Raw genomic sequence first — 13,169 nt, forward strand, 5'->3', positions numbered from 1 at the left:
AAGAGATGCAAATTTAAATTCAGTCATAATTTTGAACCCCAAAGTTTTATAGCTGAATGAAGCTGGGGAATTTTATTGTAGTTGAACATTCCTCAGGTTCTGAGTGTCCTTCATCAGTAACTCAAGGCCTGTTTTAACACCCGCAGTCAATCACATTTTCCGTCTCTAGATTTCTGACCTCTAAAGATATTAAGACTACCCATGGGAAAAAGACATCTTTGGCTCATTTTATTGGGATCCTTCTGGAAACCCCAAGTACTTGAAAGTCAGCCTGCTCCTCTTGGGACATCATACAAGTCAACTTGTGAAAATGAATTCCACTTTCATTAGAGTAATCGTACAGTGGAAGTCGTCCCCTTGAAACCTCGCATTCCCAAACTGTCCTTCCTGTCTGACCTACTTGTAGAAGGAAACTCTAACAACTCAAGTCCGGGCGAAACACCTTGCAGGAGACAGGATGAATTTCTCATCGTGATCAGATACTCATCCACAGATAGTTCCTATGAACAGAGAGGGTAAAATTTTAAAAGGAAGTGTGGACATGTCCCATGAATTCTGAGTCTAAGCCACTGATAATCATAGTTCATTACAGACTAACTGGTACTGTTTGAGCAAATGGTATCAGACACTTGCTTTATTCCTTACTGTTCATGGGTCTGATGGTCAGATGTGATCAAAGTATCAGGACTGTGGTTCTCAAACTTGGAAGTCCCATTAGGATTGCCTGAGGAGCTTGTGAAATCACTGAGGTGCCCACCTCAGAACACTGAAGCCGGAACACTGTTGGAGGTCCAGTATCCGTACTGGTTATTGCTGAGATGTAAGTCACATAGCACAGAATTCACCCTTTAAAGTACATAATTCGGTGTGGTCTTTATTATATTCACAAGGTTGTATAACTATCACCACTATCTAATTCCAGGACATTCTGTTCTTCCTAAAAAGAAATCCAGTAACCATTAACAGTCTCTCTGTAGTGCTCCCTTGCTCCAGTCCCTGGCAATCCCTGACTGACTTTCTGGCTCTGTGGGTTTAACTATTCTAGACATTTCACATCAATCAATGGAATCACACAATGTGTGGCTTTTTATGTCTGGCTTTTTCACATGACAAGAACATTTTCAAGGTTCCTCTACCTTGGAACATGTATCAGTACATCATCTCTTTTCATGGTCGAATAATATTCCATTGTATGGATACATCATCTTTTGTTTAGTCATTCACCAAGTAATGGACATTTGGGTTGTTTCCATTTTGGGGCTCTTGGGTATAATGGTATGAACATTCACTTATGAGGTTTTATGTGGATGTATGTATTCAGTTCCCGTGGGTATATGCCTATGGGTAGAATTACTGGATCACAGGGTAGCTCTATGCTTAATTGTTTGAGGAGCTGCCAGAGGGCACCATTTCATGTTCCCACCAGCGATGTATAAGATTTCTAAACCATCTACGTCCTCGGGAATACTTTTTATTGTCCTTCACAGTAGGTGTGAAGCGGTATCACATGGTGGTCTTGATTTGCATTTCCCTGATGACTAATGACATTGAGGACCTTACGGGCCTTCTGTGTATCATTTTTAAAAAATGCCTATTCAGACACTGCCTATTTTTAAATTGGGCTCCTTGTCTTTTATTGCATTGTAAGAATTTTTTTTACGTATATTTTGGATACAAGTCCCTTTCCAGATAAATAATTTGCAAATATTTTCTCCCATGCTATGGATTGTCTTTTTCAGTTTTGTTACTGGTGCCCTTTGCAGTACTTTGGTCCAATTTAGGTATTTTTTCTTTTGTCACTCGTGCTTTCTGTGTCATGCCGAAGGAGACGTTGCCTAATTTAAGATCACGATGATTCTATCCTCTATCTTCTTCTAGAAGTTTATATCTTAACATTGAGAATCTATGTTATTCTCATATGCGTTCAGGGTAAGAATCACTGGATTAGAAGGAGGCTTATGGTTACAAAAGTTTAGAGCCTCATTTCTGAATGAACATTATAAATCTATTAATTAAAAAAAAAACCCAAAACCTCATTAGTGAATGTACCAAGTCTGATCTCTGGACCCTATGTTTTCCAGGCAAAATGTCTACTCCTACTCTTCGCGTGAATGGTTCTCTCACCCTTCCCATTGGTTCGATGAAGCCACTGGGTCTTCCCCTTCTGAATGTCCGAGACCGAGATGGCCTGCTGGAAGACCTCCAGTTCCGTGTTGTGAGCACGCCCACCAATGGTCAGCTGGTGCTCTCTAGGAATGGAAAAGAGGTCCTGCTCGACAAGGCTGGCCATTTTAGCTGGAAGGATGTGAATGAGAAAAAAGTGCGTTTTGTGCACAGCAAAGAAAAGCCCAGGTGACTCGGCGTTGTGTTGTGTTCCTCCTGCCTCCCTCCCGTCAACGCGGTGCACCCTGCCCCCACTTCTCAGTAGCTATCCCTGCTCCTCTGGGGAAGATCGGTACTCCAGAACGCCAACGCTTTCAGCCGCCTGTCGTCATTTCACTGTAATTGCTCCGAGAGTATGCTTCTGTGAGAGGCATTTTCATTTTATCACATAATTATGGGTAATTCTCTGATGTGACAGGAAAGTTCCTAGGACAATTACCCAGTATTTCTGGCCCAGCAGAAGCAAAACTGGTTCTCTCTGCCGATTGCTACAGCTGCTCCTCTAGCATTAGGGTGATATACTGGGAGTGAGCAATGGCCGGAAGATGGAGTTTTCAAAGTGTTCGATGGTTCCTAGAATTCCAGAGTGGGAGGGAAGCTAAGAGTCACAACTTTTTATTATCTACTTTATGGGATTAATTGTGGTTAATTTTTAAGCCGGATCCAGTTTTTCTCTGATGCCTGGCACACTTCTGGCTGTCTTCCCCACCCCAGCTGACATATGCTTCAGGAATGCAATCGAATGCTAACACCAACCCAGGCAAATAGAGTCATATAATTAGCGCAGTAAATCTGCTAAACAGAAATAAGACAATGCACCCCAAAGCTTAGCCTCGCAGATTATCCTTCACCCAGCTCTGCTTCCTTAGTGTGGATAATGCATGGTAGACTGCATGTGTTACCAATGGAATGAAATATTCACAGTGAATATTTTCTTATTGTTACCACTGGAGATTTTTTTTTTTTTTTTAAGGTTTGGGCTAGGAAATAGGTGGGAAGAAAAGCGATGGCACTTTGTTGTAGTTCAGAGCCAGAACCTCAAAAGACCATCTTATAGGAATAAGAACAACTGATACTTACTGAGCCCTAACTATGACACAGGCATTGTAGTAAACAGTTCATGTGAATTCGGTATGTTTATGTTCCCAGGCTACAGAGGGGGAGACTGAGGCCTTGAGAGCATGAGCAAAGCCAGGTCTCTGACTCCACAGCCCATGCCTGTAGCCACGATGACTTCTACCTCCTGAATTATACTGGGAATCATGGGCATGCTTCCATCGTCCAGGGACAAAAGATCCTCGCACAGAGACATTGCCACAGATTGAAACTCTGGCTTCTTACGCCATAGACTCACTCTTCAGATTTATGCTCCCAATCTGCATTCATTTTGCTTCAAGTGTAGTTCTTAATTGTTTGCGCGACACACACACACACACACACACACACACACACACACACGGCTCCATACCTGTAGTCCTTTGCCTTGGAATCTTGTGAAAATTCGTAAAGTTTGTAAAGCCCCCAGACAACCAAAGTTACTCCTTTTGTCTGTTTCACCTTTTTAGTCTCTCATCACCTGTTTTCTTGCAGAGTCAGCTCCATACCCCCGGACATGACAAAGAAAGGTGACTCTTTTGCTGGGAATTCTCTCAGCACTCCCTTGACTTTGGGGTACCAATTTTAGCATAGGATCTTCTTTATCTAAAAATTTAAACAAAAGGAAGAACAGTAAAACAAGATCGGTAGTGATTCATGAGAAAAAATTCTGTAAGTTGCTGAGTGATGCAAAAATGAAAGGGGCAGCTTGCCGTATAGGTTTGTGGTTTTGTTTTTCATCATGAAAACCTCAGCATGATTCTTTCGTGCTGGATTCCTTTGGGGTCAGAATGTTCCTGTGGAGTACAAGACAACCTGCAAATATGGCCGTGGGGGCAAGCCAGCATTGCTGGAGTGCTAAGCAATTATCGGAACCTCTGTGCCGCCAAAATGTCATTTTCCCCCGTGGGTTGGGAGTAACCACCCCTTCTTCTTTCTGTCGCTTCGCTCAGTTGCTTTCTCTGGATGTCTGGAGATTGGAGTGAAGAGGGACAGGATTTAAATGGGACAGAAAATCAAGGAGAGGATGAAATGAGAGGGAAGACAAGATTTACTTTTTCTTTTTTAATCAGTTTCATTGAGGTATAATTTGGGTTCAGTAAAATCCCCTATCTTGAAGTCTACTGGTCTATGAGTGTTAACAAATGTATACACTCTGGCAGTCTTGAAAGCACAACTGTGGTCAAGGTTTGAGACAGTTTCATCAACCGCCCCCCCAAGCTGTCCTTTTTACTGTGACTCATTCCCGCCTCCTCCCACCCCCCCACCCCCCCAGTTTCTGGCAGCCACTGATCTGTTTTTTTTATTCTTAAAGAGTTTTGCCTTTGCTGAAATGTCCTAGCCATGGAGTCATACAGTACTAATCTTTTGTTTCTGGTTTTTGCCATATGCTTTTGAGATCCATCCACATTCTTTTGTGTATCAGTGATAGTTCCAAGAAGACCTTTTAAAGAACCTTTAAATTGTAGTTTCCAGTCATATTTTTCCACTAAAAAAGTATGAGGTTCTATGTTCACAAGCCCTAAGTACCTAATTTTCCACTATTCTGAAGAATAATTTACTCCTAGTTTGTAGTAACTATGGTCAATTCCAGAAATAAGCATTCTGTAGTGGAAATTGTTAGAGCTGTGGATTTGAATAGACCTATCTAGCTCTTTAAATAAACAGCCACCATTTTGCAAAAGCTCAATGGAAGAAAAATTGAGTTGACAATTCTCATAAATAGTTAACTTACATTTTTCTCAGGTGGTGGATACACTGATGTTTCTCTAGTTCTTTAAAATCTATGTGTTTTATATGCTCTTTGGTATGTATGATACATTTTATAATAAAAAAGTTAAAAAAAATCAAAAAAGGAGAATCTTTAAAATTGTGGTCCTTATAGTCGACCAGAGCTCAAAACCTCTCGTAAGGCGTTAACCACATGTCTTCCCAGTCTACTGTGAGTTCTGTGCTTGGCTTGGCTTTGAAGGTGGGCAGCTCCTCCCTTCCCTTCTGGTTGTCTCTGAAGCCTCTGGAGCAACACTCTTACAGGAAGTAAAACCACAGCAAAGAAGGAGCCTTATTTTGTTTTATCTTCGATTGCAAGTAATGAAGCCTACAAAATTGTGAGGCTTGTTTTAACATCGCAGGTATGGCTCAGATCTCTAACACATCAAGGACACCTGGGCTTCCCAGATAAGCCTAGAAGCTAGGACCAGGAACGAGAAGCAGGACTCAGCTCTGCCTCTTGTCTCTATGTCTCACTGTTCAAAGGCTTCATTTACCTCTTCCCTGCAGACAGGCTTGCTCCACATCTCATCGTGGTAGACTGTGGCTTCTGCATCATCAAATGGGGGCTCTCAGGCTAGTTGCAGTTTTCCAGGGAATAATTGACAATCTTCCCCTCGTCCCGTCCACCCTGATTGTATATGTGTGTGGCTAGAATGGGGGCCAGGTAGATAGAGTCAGGTAATATGAACACTGCAGAATCATTCATGGGGGCTCACTCACGTGATTTGGGGACAGGTTGGAGGGAGGGTTTGCAGAGGGAGGGAATCACTGAGAGCTAATCAGAGACTCTGATAGTTCCTTTCCATTCTCTCCAATTTAACCATTAGCCTTCGTTTTGTTTTTCATTATTATGTCTTGGGCTCAAAACTGGTTTTTCAAACATTTATATAGTCATTTTAGAAAAATCAAAACTAAAAAGTTTATGGAATTGTTACATTATGTTGAGGTCAGAGAATACACCATAGTTTTACCTGTATGTTGCTATGTTCATCTTCATCTGGTTACTTTTATTTACAGTATGAATATTGTATCATGGTAGTGCTTTGATCCAAATTCTTCCATGCACATAAGCTGAAGATATTTTTAATCTTGTTTTTCTAGAGACTAATGACTGCATTTTCTCATTCCTTTCTTGGGGACATCTTTTAGGAAAGGTTACTTTTCCCTGAAAATTAGTGACCAGCAGTTCTTCTCTGAGCCACAGCTGATCAACATACAAGCGTTTTCAACACAGGTAATGACATTGCCACACAATTAATATTTTCGCATTTGTGAATCAAGGTTTCTTTCCAGTAGTTATAGCAGAAATAACCTCAATTAAGCTAGTCTCAGGTTCTCCATGAAATACTACTGGAATAATTGTTAGTGCTCGTGGGTGAGAACAGCAGCAACAACTAATTGCTAATACATCTATCATATTCTTCTTTGTATTTTTCATTCAATCCTTATGATAGCCCTGTGGGGGGGTGTTTTCCCCAATTTGCAGAGAAGGAAACTAAAGTCATAGGGAAGTTAAGTAACTTGTCTATGGTGACATAGCTAATAAATAAAGAGCTGAGATTTGTGCCCAGAAAATCGGGCCACACACTGTGTTCTTACCCACTAACTTATGGTGCCTTACTATACTCTCCTGAGTATGATATGAGCCCTTCAGGATAATTTGAAACTGTTCCAGTTGTTAAGACTTTCCTAGTCTTGGGTAAATGAGTTTGTTTTGCCTAAATATTTCTCTCTCAGGAATATGAAATTATTCTCAGCTACTTTTGCCTATCTGTCCTGTAGCTGGGCTGTGCTTCCATCAGTTTGCGGTAGGTAGAGCATCTGATTAAGGATGTACTTACATGGGGTGCCAGTGTGGGCACCAGGCAGACAGAAGTCTGAGGACATCATGGTAGATGCTATAAAACTCAGTGTGATGGCACCTCTGTTCCCATCACTGATCTCTGTTAAGATGTACTTATGTGTCCAGAATACAGATAGTGGTAGAGGGTCTGAGTGAGCTTGAGGGATTCAGCAGCTGAAACATGCAAAGAGAGTAGGGGAGAGATCTAGTCTTAAGTTGTGAACAGTAAGAGAGTGGGATATCAGCATGGGGAACCAAGGATACCTAAATATCCAGAACTCTGTAGAGTGTTAGTCATGAATTCAAGGATAGACATGAGACTATTGTTTTAATTTTTTTTTAAATTTTGGTCCAAATATGAAAAGACCATGGACTGTGGATAACAGAGACATAACCCAGAAGTGACTCCCAGATGGTGTTCACAGGTCAACTTCGTTCTTCTTCTTCTTCTTCCTTTTTTTAATATTTTATTTATTTACTTGAGAGAGAGAGAGACAGAGAACACAAGTCGGGGCATGGAGAGAGGGATAAGCAGACTCCTCCAGGGAGGCCAACAAGGGGCTCAGTCCCAGGACCCTGAGATCATGACCTGAGCTGAAGGCAGACACCTAACAACTGAGCCACGCAGGGGCCCTGCCCCCAACTTTGCTCTTCTTGATGGCATTCTTACTTCAGGGGTGCCGGCAGTTGAGGGTTGATTAGAAATTGATCTGATATTCATTTGACTTCACTGTTGGGTTAAGAGTATTAATTTTGTTTTAATTTAATTGAAACTAAAACATGTTAAAAGCAAAAACAAAAACAAAAACAAACCAAAAATGAAAACATGTGTTCTCTGTAAATATGGGCCAGAGGGCTACATCGGGCCTGAGGACTGTCTGGCTTAAAATTTCTCAGTACCTAAACTCAGAAGTTTTATTTTGTTTTTTTTGTTTGTGTTAATACAGTTGCTCTAATTAGGTAAATTAGAGACTTAGGGTAGATACTGGCAAGTTCTTTTCTCATCTCAGACAGTGAGCTCCTATGGTTCCCTAAGTTTTGTTTGCTTGTCTTCCCCAAATCAAGCGAATAAATAGTGGCAGCATTTTTAAATTTTATTTATTATATGAGAAACTTCTTTCACTTTAACTTTTTTTAAATGGAGTTTTAAAAATTAATTTTAACTTATTTTTGTTCCTTTACAGTCCTGTGATATTTCAATATGGTCTTGAACCTCCTGGAGATTTTCTCATGCAAGTTAATTTGATCTTTTCCATTTATGGATGTTGACATCACCTTCTGACCTCTCCTCTTTTAGAATCCAAGGGGCCCTTCATTCCCACGTATCTAGAATCACAGCTTCTGCATACTCACTTGGGAATTCTGAGGGGTAGCTGTCCTCTATCTTCCTACTATGTGACTATTACAATGATACATTAGCTAGACATTACTTTAATAGATGTTGAAATTTCCAGGAGGCCAGAGACGTAGTTTTAAAACAAAACCATTGGACTAAAGAAAGCGATATGCTGAGAGAAGTCCTAGATGGTTCAATTTCAAACGATATACAAAACTAAGATAATATTTTCTTTGGCTTTTGGCCTCAGGTTTTGTTTTGTTTTGTTTGTTTGGTTTGGTTTGTTTGTTGGTTGGTTGGTTGGTAATTTTTTCTGTTGTGGTTCATTAACTTTTTCTTTATGAAAGAATATTGTATTTGCTTACTCAACTGGTGAAGGGAAACCTGATAATCCCAAGAAAAACATCTGAAAATTTGCCACGTGGATTAGCCAGGTGGTTGTCTTTCTCTGACCTCGTCTTCCTGGGCTCTAAAACCTGAGCTGGGGTGGGCCCTTCAAGATATGGAGGAGATGGCTTCAAGAAAATTATTGCCTGGGACCAGATATGACATGAATTCAGAATCAGAAACATCTTACCCCAAGTCAGCATACTGCAGTGTCGCTAGAGGGAAGTACTCAACCCTGAACCCCAGGGAAAAGATTCCATGCCTCTTACTGTTCTCTCTTGGATGCAGAAAACTGGTTGGGATCCCTGACTCTGGGCTGATCTCAGTTACAATGCAGGGGATATAGTGTAAATCAAGACAGCAGAGACTTGGAAACAAGGCTCATCTCCATTTCCTCTGGTGAATATGATGGCCTTGAAGTGGCTTGAGAAGCCTCCAGAACCCGAAGTATGAAGTAATCTCACTTGCTCTGGCTACTGCAACTGCCCACACCTCCGACAAATCCTTTGACTCTGCCACCATTTGGCACTTTGCTGGAGCTTTAAGAGTTCCCTTCAAAAGCACAGAATCATCAGTTAGGTTGTGCACAACGGTATCTAGTCCACCGGGTTGCCCTCTTTCCTGCTAAATGACTTCTCCTCCTTCCCTTCCACTCCTCAGGCCCCCTATGTGCTGAGAAACGAGGCCCTCCGTATTAGCAGAGGAGAGAGAGGGACCATCACAACGCAGCTGCTTGACATCCGAGATGACGACAACCCACAGGACGTCGTGGTCGAAGTGCTTGACCCGCCACGTCATGGCCAATTGCTCCAAACACTTCAGTCCCCTGCAGCCCCGATCTACCAGTTCCGGCTGGATGAGCTCTCCAGGGGCCTTCTCCACTACGCTCACGATGGCTCAGAGAGCGTGTCCGATGTTGCAGTCCTGCAGGCCACCGACGGGCATTCCTTTCAAAATATACTGTTCCGTGTGAAGCTGGTGCCCCAGGTAGGTGGGATTCCTAGAGTGGCAGTTTCCTTGCACCTAGATAGGAAGTTTTGTCGACGATATTATTTAAAAATATTCATAAAGTTAAGATATGCATAGGTATTTATTCGAACATTGATTAAACATCTATTACGGAGATACTTAGAATGTTCAGAGATTCACAGAACACAATACCCAATCTCAGGGAGTAGTGTGTTTTGTTAGGAGCTTCCTTGATCTGAAGGACCTGTCCCCATGTTCTCTGCACAAGGGACACTTTCACACCTTTATGTTGATTGCTGCCGTAAAAATGCCTCATCGTCCACTGATGCTCTTGTCTGCTGCCTAAGTCTGATCACACGAATCAAGCGCACCCCTGTTTTTGTCTCCCTTCTGCAACAGCTCATGCAATGTGAAGCTCATAGGTGATCATAATGAATCGAAAAAGATGGGTTCGGCCATTCTGTTAGCCCAGCTCAAGTAGGGTGAGGAAACTCTCTCTTTTAGTAATCACAGGAACACCTGTTGGCCTGAGTCATTCCCATGCCACCTCCGTATGTCTTTGTCATACCCACGAATATCTTTTCTATTATTTACTTAATATTTTTCTTTGTATCAGATTTTTTATTGTGGCCTCATCCTAATAATGCATATGAAATCATGGGCTTAATGTAGAATTGTACTTCTAAAATATTAAAATTAATACATGACCACTTTTAAAAATACTCATTCACATAGTAGATAGAATATTCTTGTATACTATTAATGGGGTGGCTATGACGTTTAGGGATTGGGCTGACCCATCCTAGAGCCAAGAAGCCTGCTGAAAAACATTTTCAGAACCACTAATTACTTGATGATATTTCGCTAGAAGCTCTTTCCTCTGTTTTAGCAAAAATGGCTCTTTCCCATGGTGGTAGATTGGGAGACTTATCATTTTTATTGAACGTTTCATTCCAAATATCAGTAACCACCGAAGTGTCATTGACGATTAGCTAGAGAGATGGATTTGCCGAGGACAGGTTAGAAATGACTTGTCAGTTTCTCATGGAAGATCGTTCAGTCTCTGCGATGGAGCCTTGCGAAGGTGAACAGCTTGGATGTAACATAGTCTGCTGGCTAGTTTCTCAGGCTGTTGTCTCATGATTTGCAGCTGATGGAAACAGTGATGTGGCATGAGATAGAGGGGAGTAAGTGAAGGCTGATTATGAGAATAGAGTTGGCAGATAGCCACCTTGTAGCTAATCCTAATTATCACCCTCTTGCAATTGCCCTGGGAGATGAGGTTTAGTTCTGAAGAGATAAAGTCTAGACAGACACAGAAAGTTTCTTTTCTTCCTGCTTGGTTTCCTTCCAAAGATTGTTACAGGATTTCAGTGCAACGCTCGCAGCTGCCTTTCCTGTAGTGGTTTCAGTCTCCACATTTGGAGATCGGTTTGGTGGATGGCACTATCATTTTGTATGCTAGGGTCTAAGGTTGAAGGGTATGTCTAGGATTTTAACTGCTTTGACTACCAAAACAAAACAAGCAAAAATTAAAGTTTAATTTATAAATAAGACATAAGCACAGAACTTGAGAATTCTTTTGCACTTATACCTTGGGATTCATGTCAGTATTACAATATCTGTCCCTCCTCCTTTCTCCTGCCATCACTCCATCTCCTGTAGTGTTGTGCTTATGTGTCTGTCTGGTGAACTAATTAATAGCTTCTAAGCCAATGAACTGGGATAATGAAACCAGCATCCATCAGGACGTACTAGTAAATCTGACTCTATAATACTGATATTTTACGAATGCATACTATATTTCCTTTCAGGAATTCAAAGTACTTTTTCTTTAAATCTCTTCTATTGATTTTTACAATATTTTAATGAAGAAGGTTAGGAGCGGGGCCATATGACCTTATTTCTTCTTCTTTTTTTTTATTTAAAGATTTTTTTTTTTAATTTATTTGACAGAGATCGCAAGTAGGCAGAGAGGCAGGGAGAGAGAGAAGGGGAAGCAGGCTCCCCGCTGAGCAGAGAGCCCAATGCGGGGCTCGATCCCAGGACCCTGAGATCACGACCTGAGCCGAAGGCAGAGGCTTAACCCACTGAGCCACCCAGGAACCCCTAAAAACATTTTTAAAAGTTTAAAAATGTTTATTTTTTTATAAAGGTATTTCCTGTTGGAGCTGTGGTTTCGACTCAAGTGTGTTCTGGCTCATCACACTTAACCCACGTAGCTTTTTTCATTCTAGCCCATATTTTTCGATGTTTTGGTCATATATATTCTGATCCCCCTCATTGACAGAGTGGAGACAGCAATTTAGCCATTTTGTCAATGTCCTATCCAAGCAGTCTGGGCCCTAAGCCTCCTGGAATCTTCCCTCTGGACTCACCACATCTTGTTACAAGTGAAGCTATTTATAATCATAAGTCTGCCGGAGCCCAGGAAGAAAAAAACTCCTTCAGCTGTTAATGGCTTCCAGTACATGTATAGTCAGACATGATTGATTTCATTCTGATAGCCACTTCTGAAGGTGGGCATCCAAGTCCCTACACTGAGCCCGCCTGTGTCTTAAACTTGAAGTCAGGCCAATTACTGGCTGATGTCTACCTGGTAGTTTAAGTGTCACAGTGAAGGGGATTAGGTCTAATTCCTGAGGAATGGATGTACAAATTAATCCCAATGTTGTTCAGTAGAAAACTTTACCCACTGCCACAGGTGAAAAGAGAGAGAGAGAAAAAAAAAAAGAAAGAAAGAAAACTGTGTGTGAGCAGCAACGCTTTTAGTCTTCCTCTCTTGAGCAAGGCACATCATAGGAGTTCAGCGCATTTTTGTTGGATGGGTAGATCTTTGGAGAGATGCAACAGCTTGAGTGAGGCTAGTTCCTGTGTTCCTACGTTAGAATCCTCTCTTGCACCTGAGAAGCCTTCAGGCCACCTCTGCTGATGTTGAGGTGGCCTATCTGGGACTAAGCGTGGGAGCTGTCGGCTCCACTCTTGCTTCTCAAGTTCGGCATCACTTCCTCCAAAGTTTCATCCTTGGCCTGGCAGTGAGGAAATTTACTGCCCTCCAGGCTTATGCTGAGTTGCTGAAGAGAAAATAGATTCAGGACTCATGTCGAAACATGCTCTGTTGGGGGGCGGGGGGAGGCAACAGAAATTAAGAAGATTAAAAGGTAATACAGAATGCTTGCTGAACAGGCTTTCATTAATTGTGTGGATTACCAAACCCGAGCCCACTGGAGATATGATTTTAAAGCATTTCGGCATCTAATAAGGGCTAAAATGTAGGCAGGGAAAAGCTTATTGGTGGGTTTCTCTCCACTGCCAGTCTTTCAAGCCAAGCTTCTTTTTAATTAATTAAGGCATCTTTGGAAATCATGCCTCCTTTTCCACTTGGGCAATAAATCTGATAATCTTTGTGACCCCGTTTGTTATTGTTTGAGCAGTTACTTTCTGCCATTGGGTAATGCTTTGATGTGAAAATCCCCCAAGTATCATGCTATGAACTGGTTGGAAAATTCTGTTGCTAAGTCTGCTCTGGCTGTTTGAACTTGGTAAGGCCTGTGTGTGACTAGCGGCCCTATTGTGCTTTCCTTCAATTTTCTTAAAACTCGT

At 41.7% G+C, this 13,169-nt stretch overlaps 1 protein-coding gene across 1 annotated transcript in view; it reads left to right on the forward strand.

Annotated features, from left to right (window-relative positions):
• Positions 1–13,169, forward strand: part of FRAS1 (Fraser extracellular matrix complex subunit 1) — a 413,592-nt gene that overhangs the window by 263,935 nt on the left and 136,488 nt on the right. The window contains 3 exon segments of the mRNA XM_047719626.1: positions 2,082–2,352; positions 6,181–6,265; positions 9,258–9,584. Coding sequence (XP_047575582.1) covers positions 2,082–2,352; positions 6,181–6,265; positions 9,258–9,584 — 683 coding nt within the window.

This window comes from Lutra lutra, chromosome 2, assembly GCF_902655055.1.
Source record: "Lutra lutra chromosome 2, mLutLut1.2, whole genome shotgun sequence".
Taxonomy (NCBI): domain Eukaryota; kingdom Metazoa; phylum Chordata; class Mammalia; order Carnivora; family Mustelidae; genus Lutra; species Lutra lutra.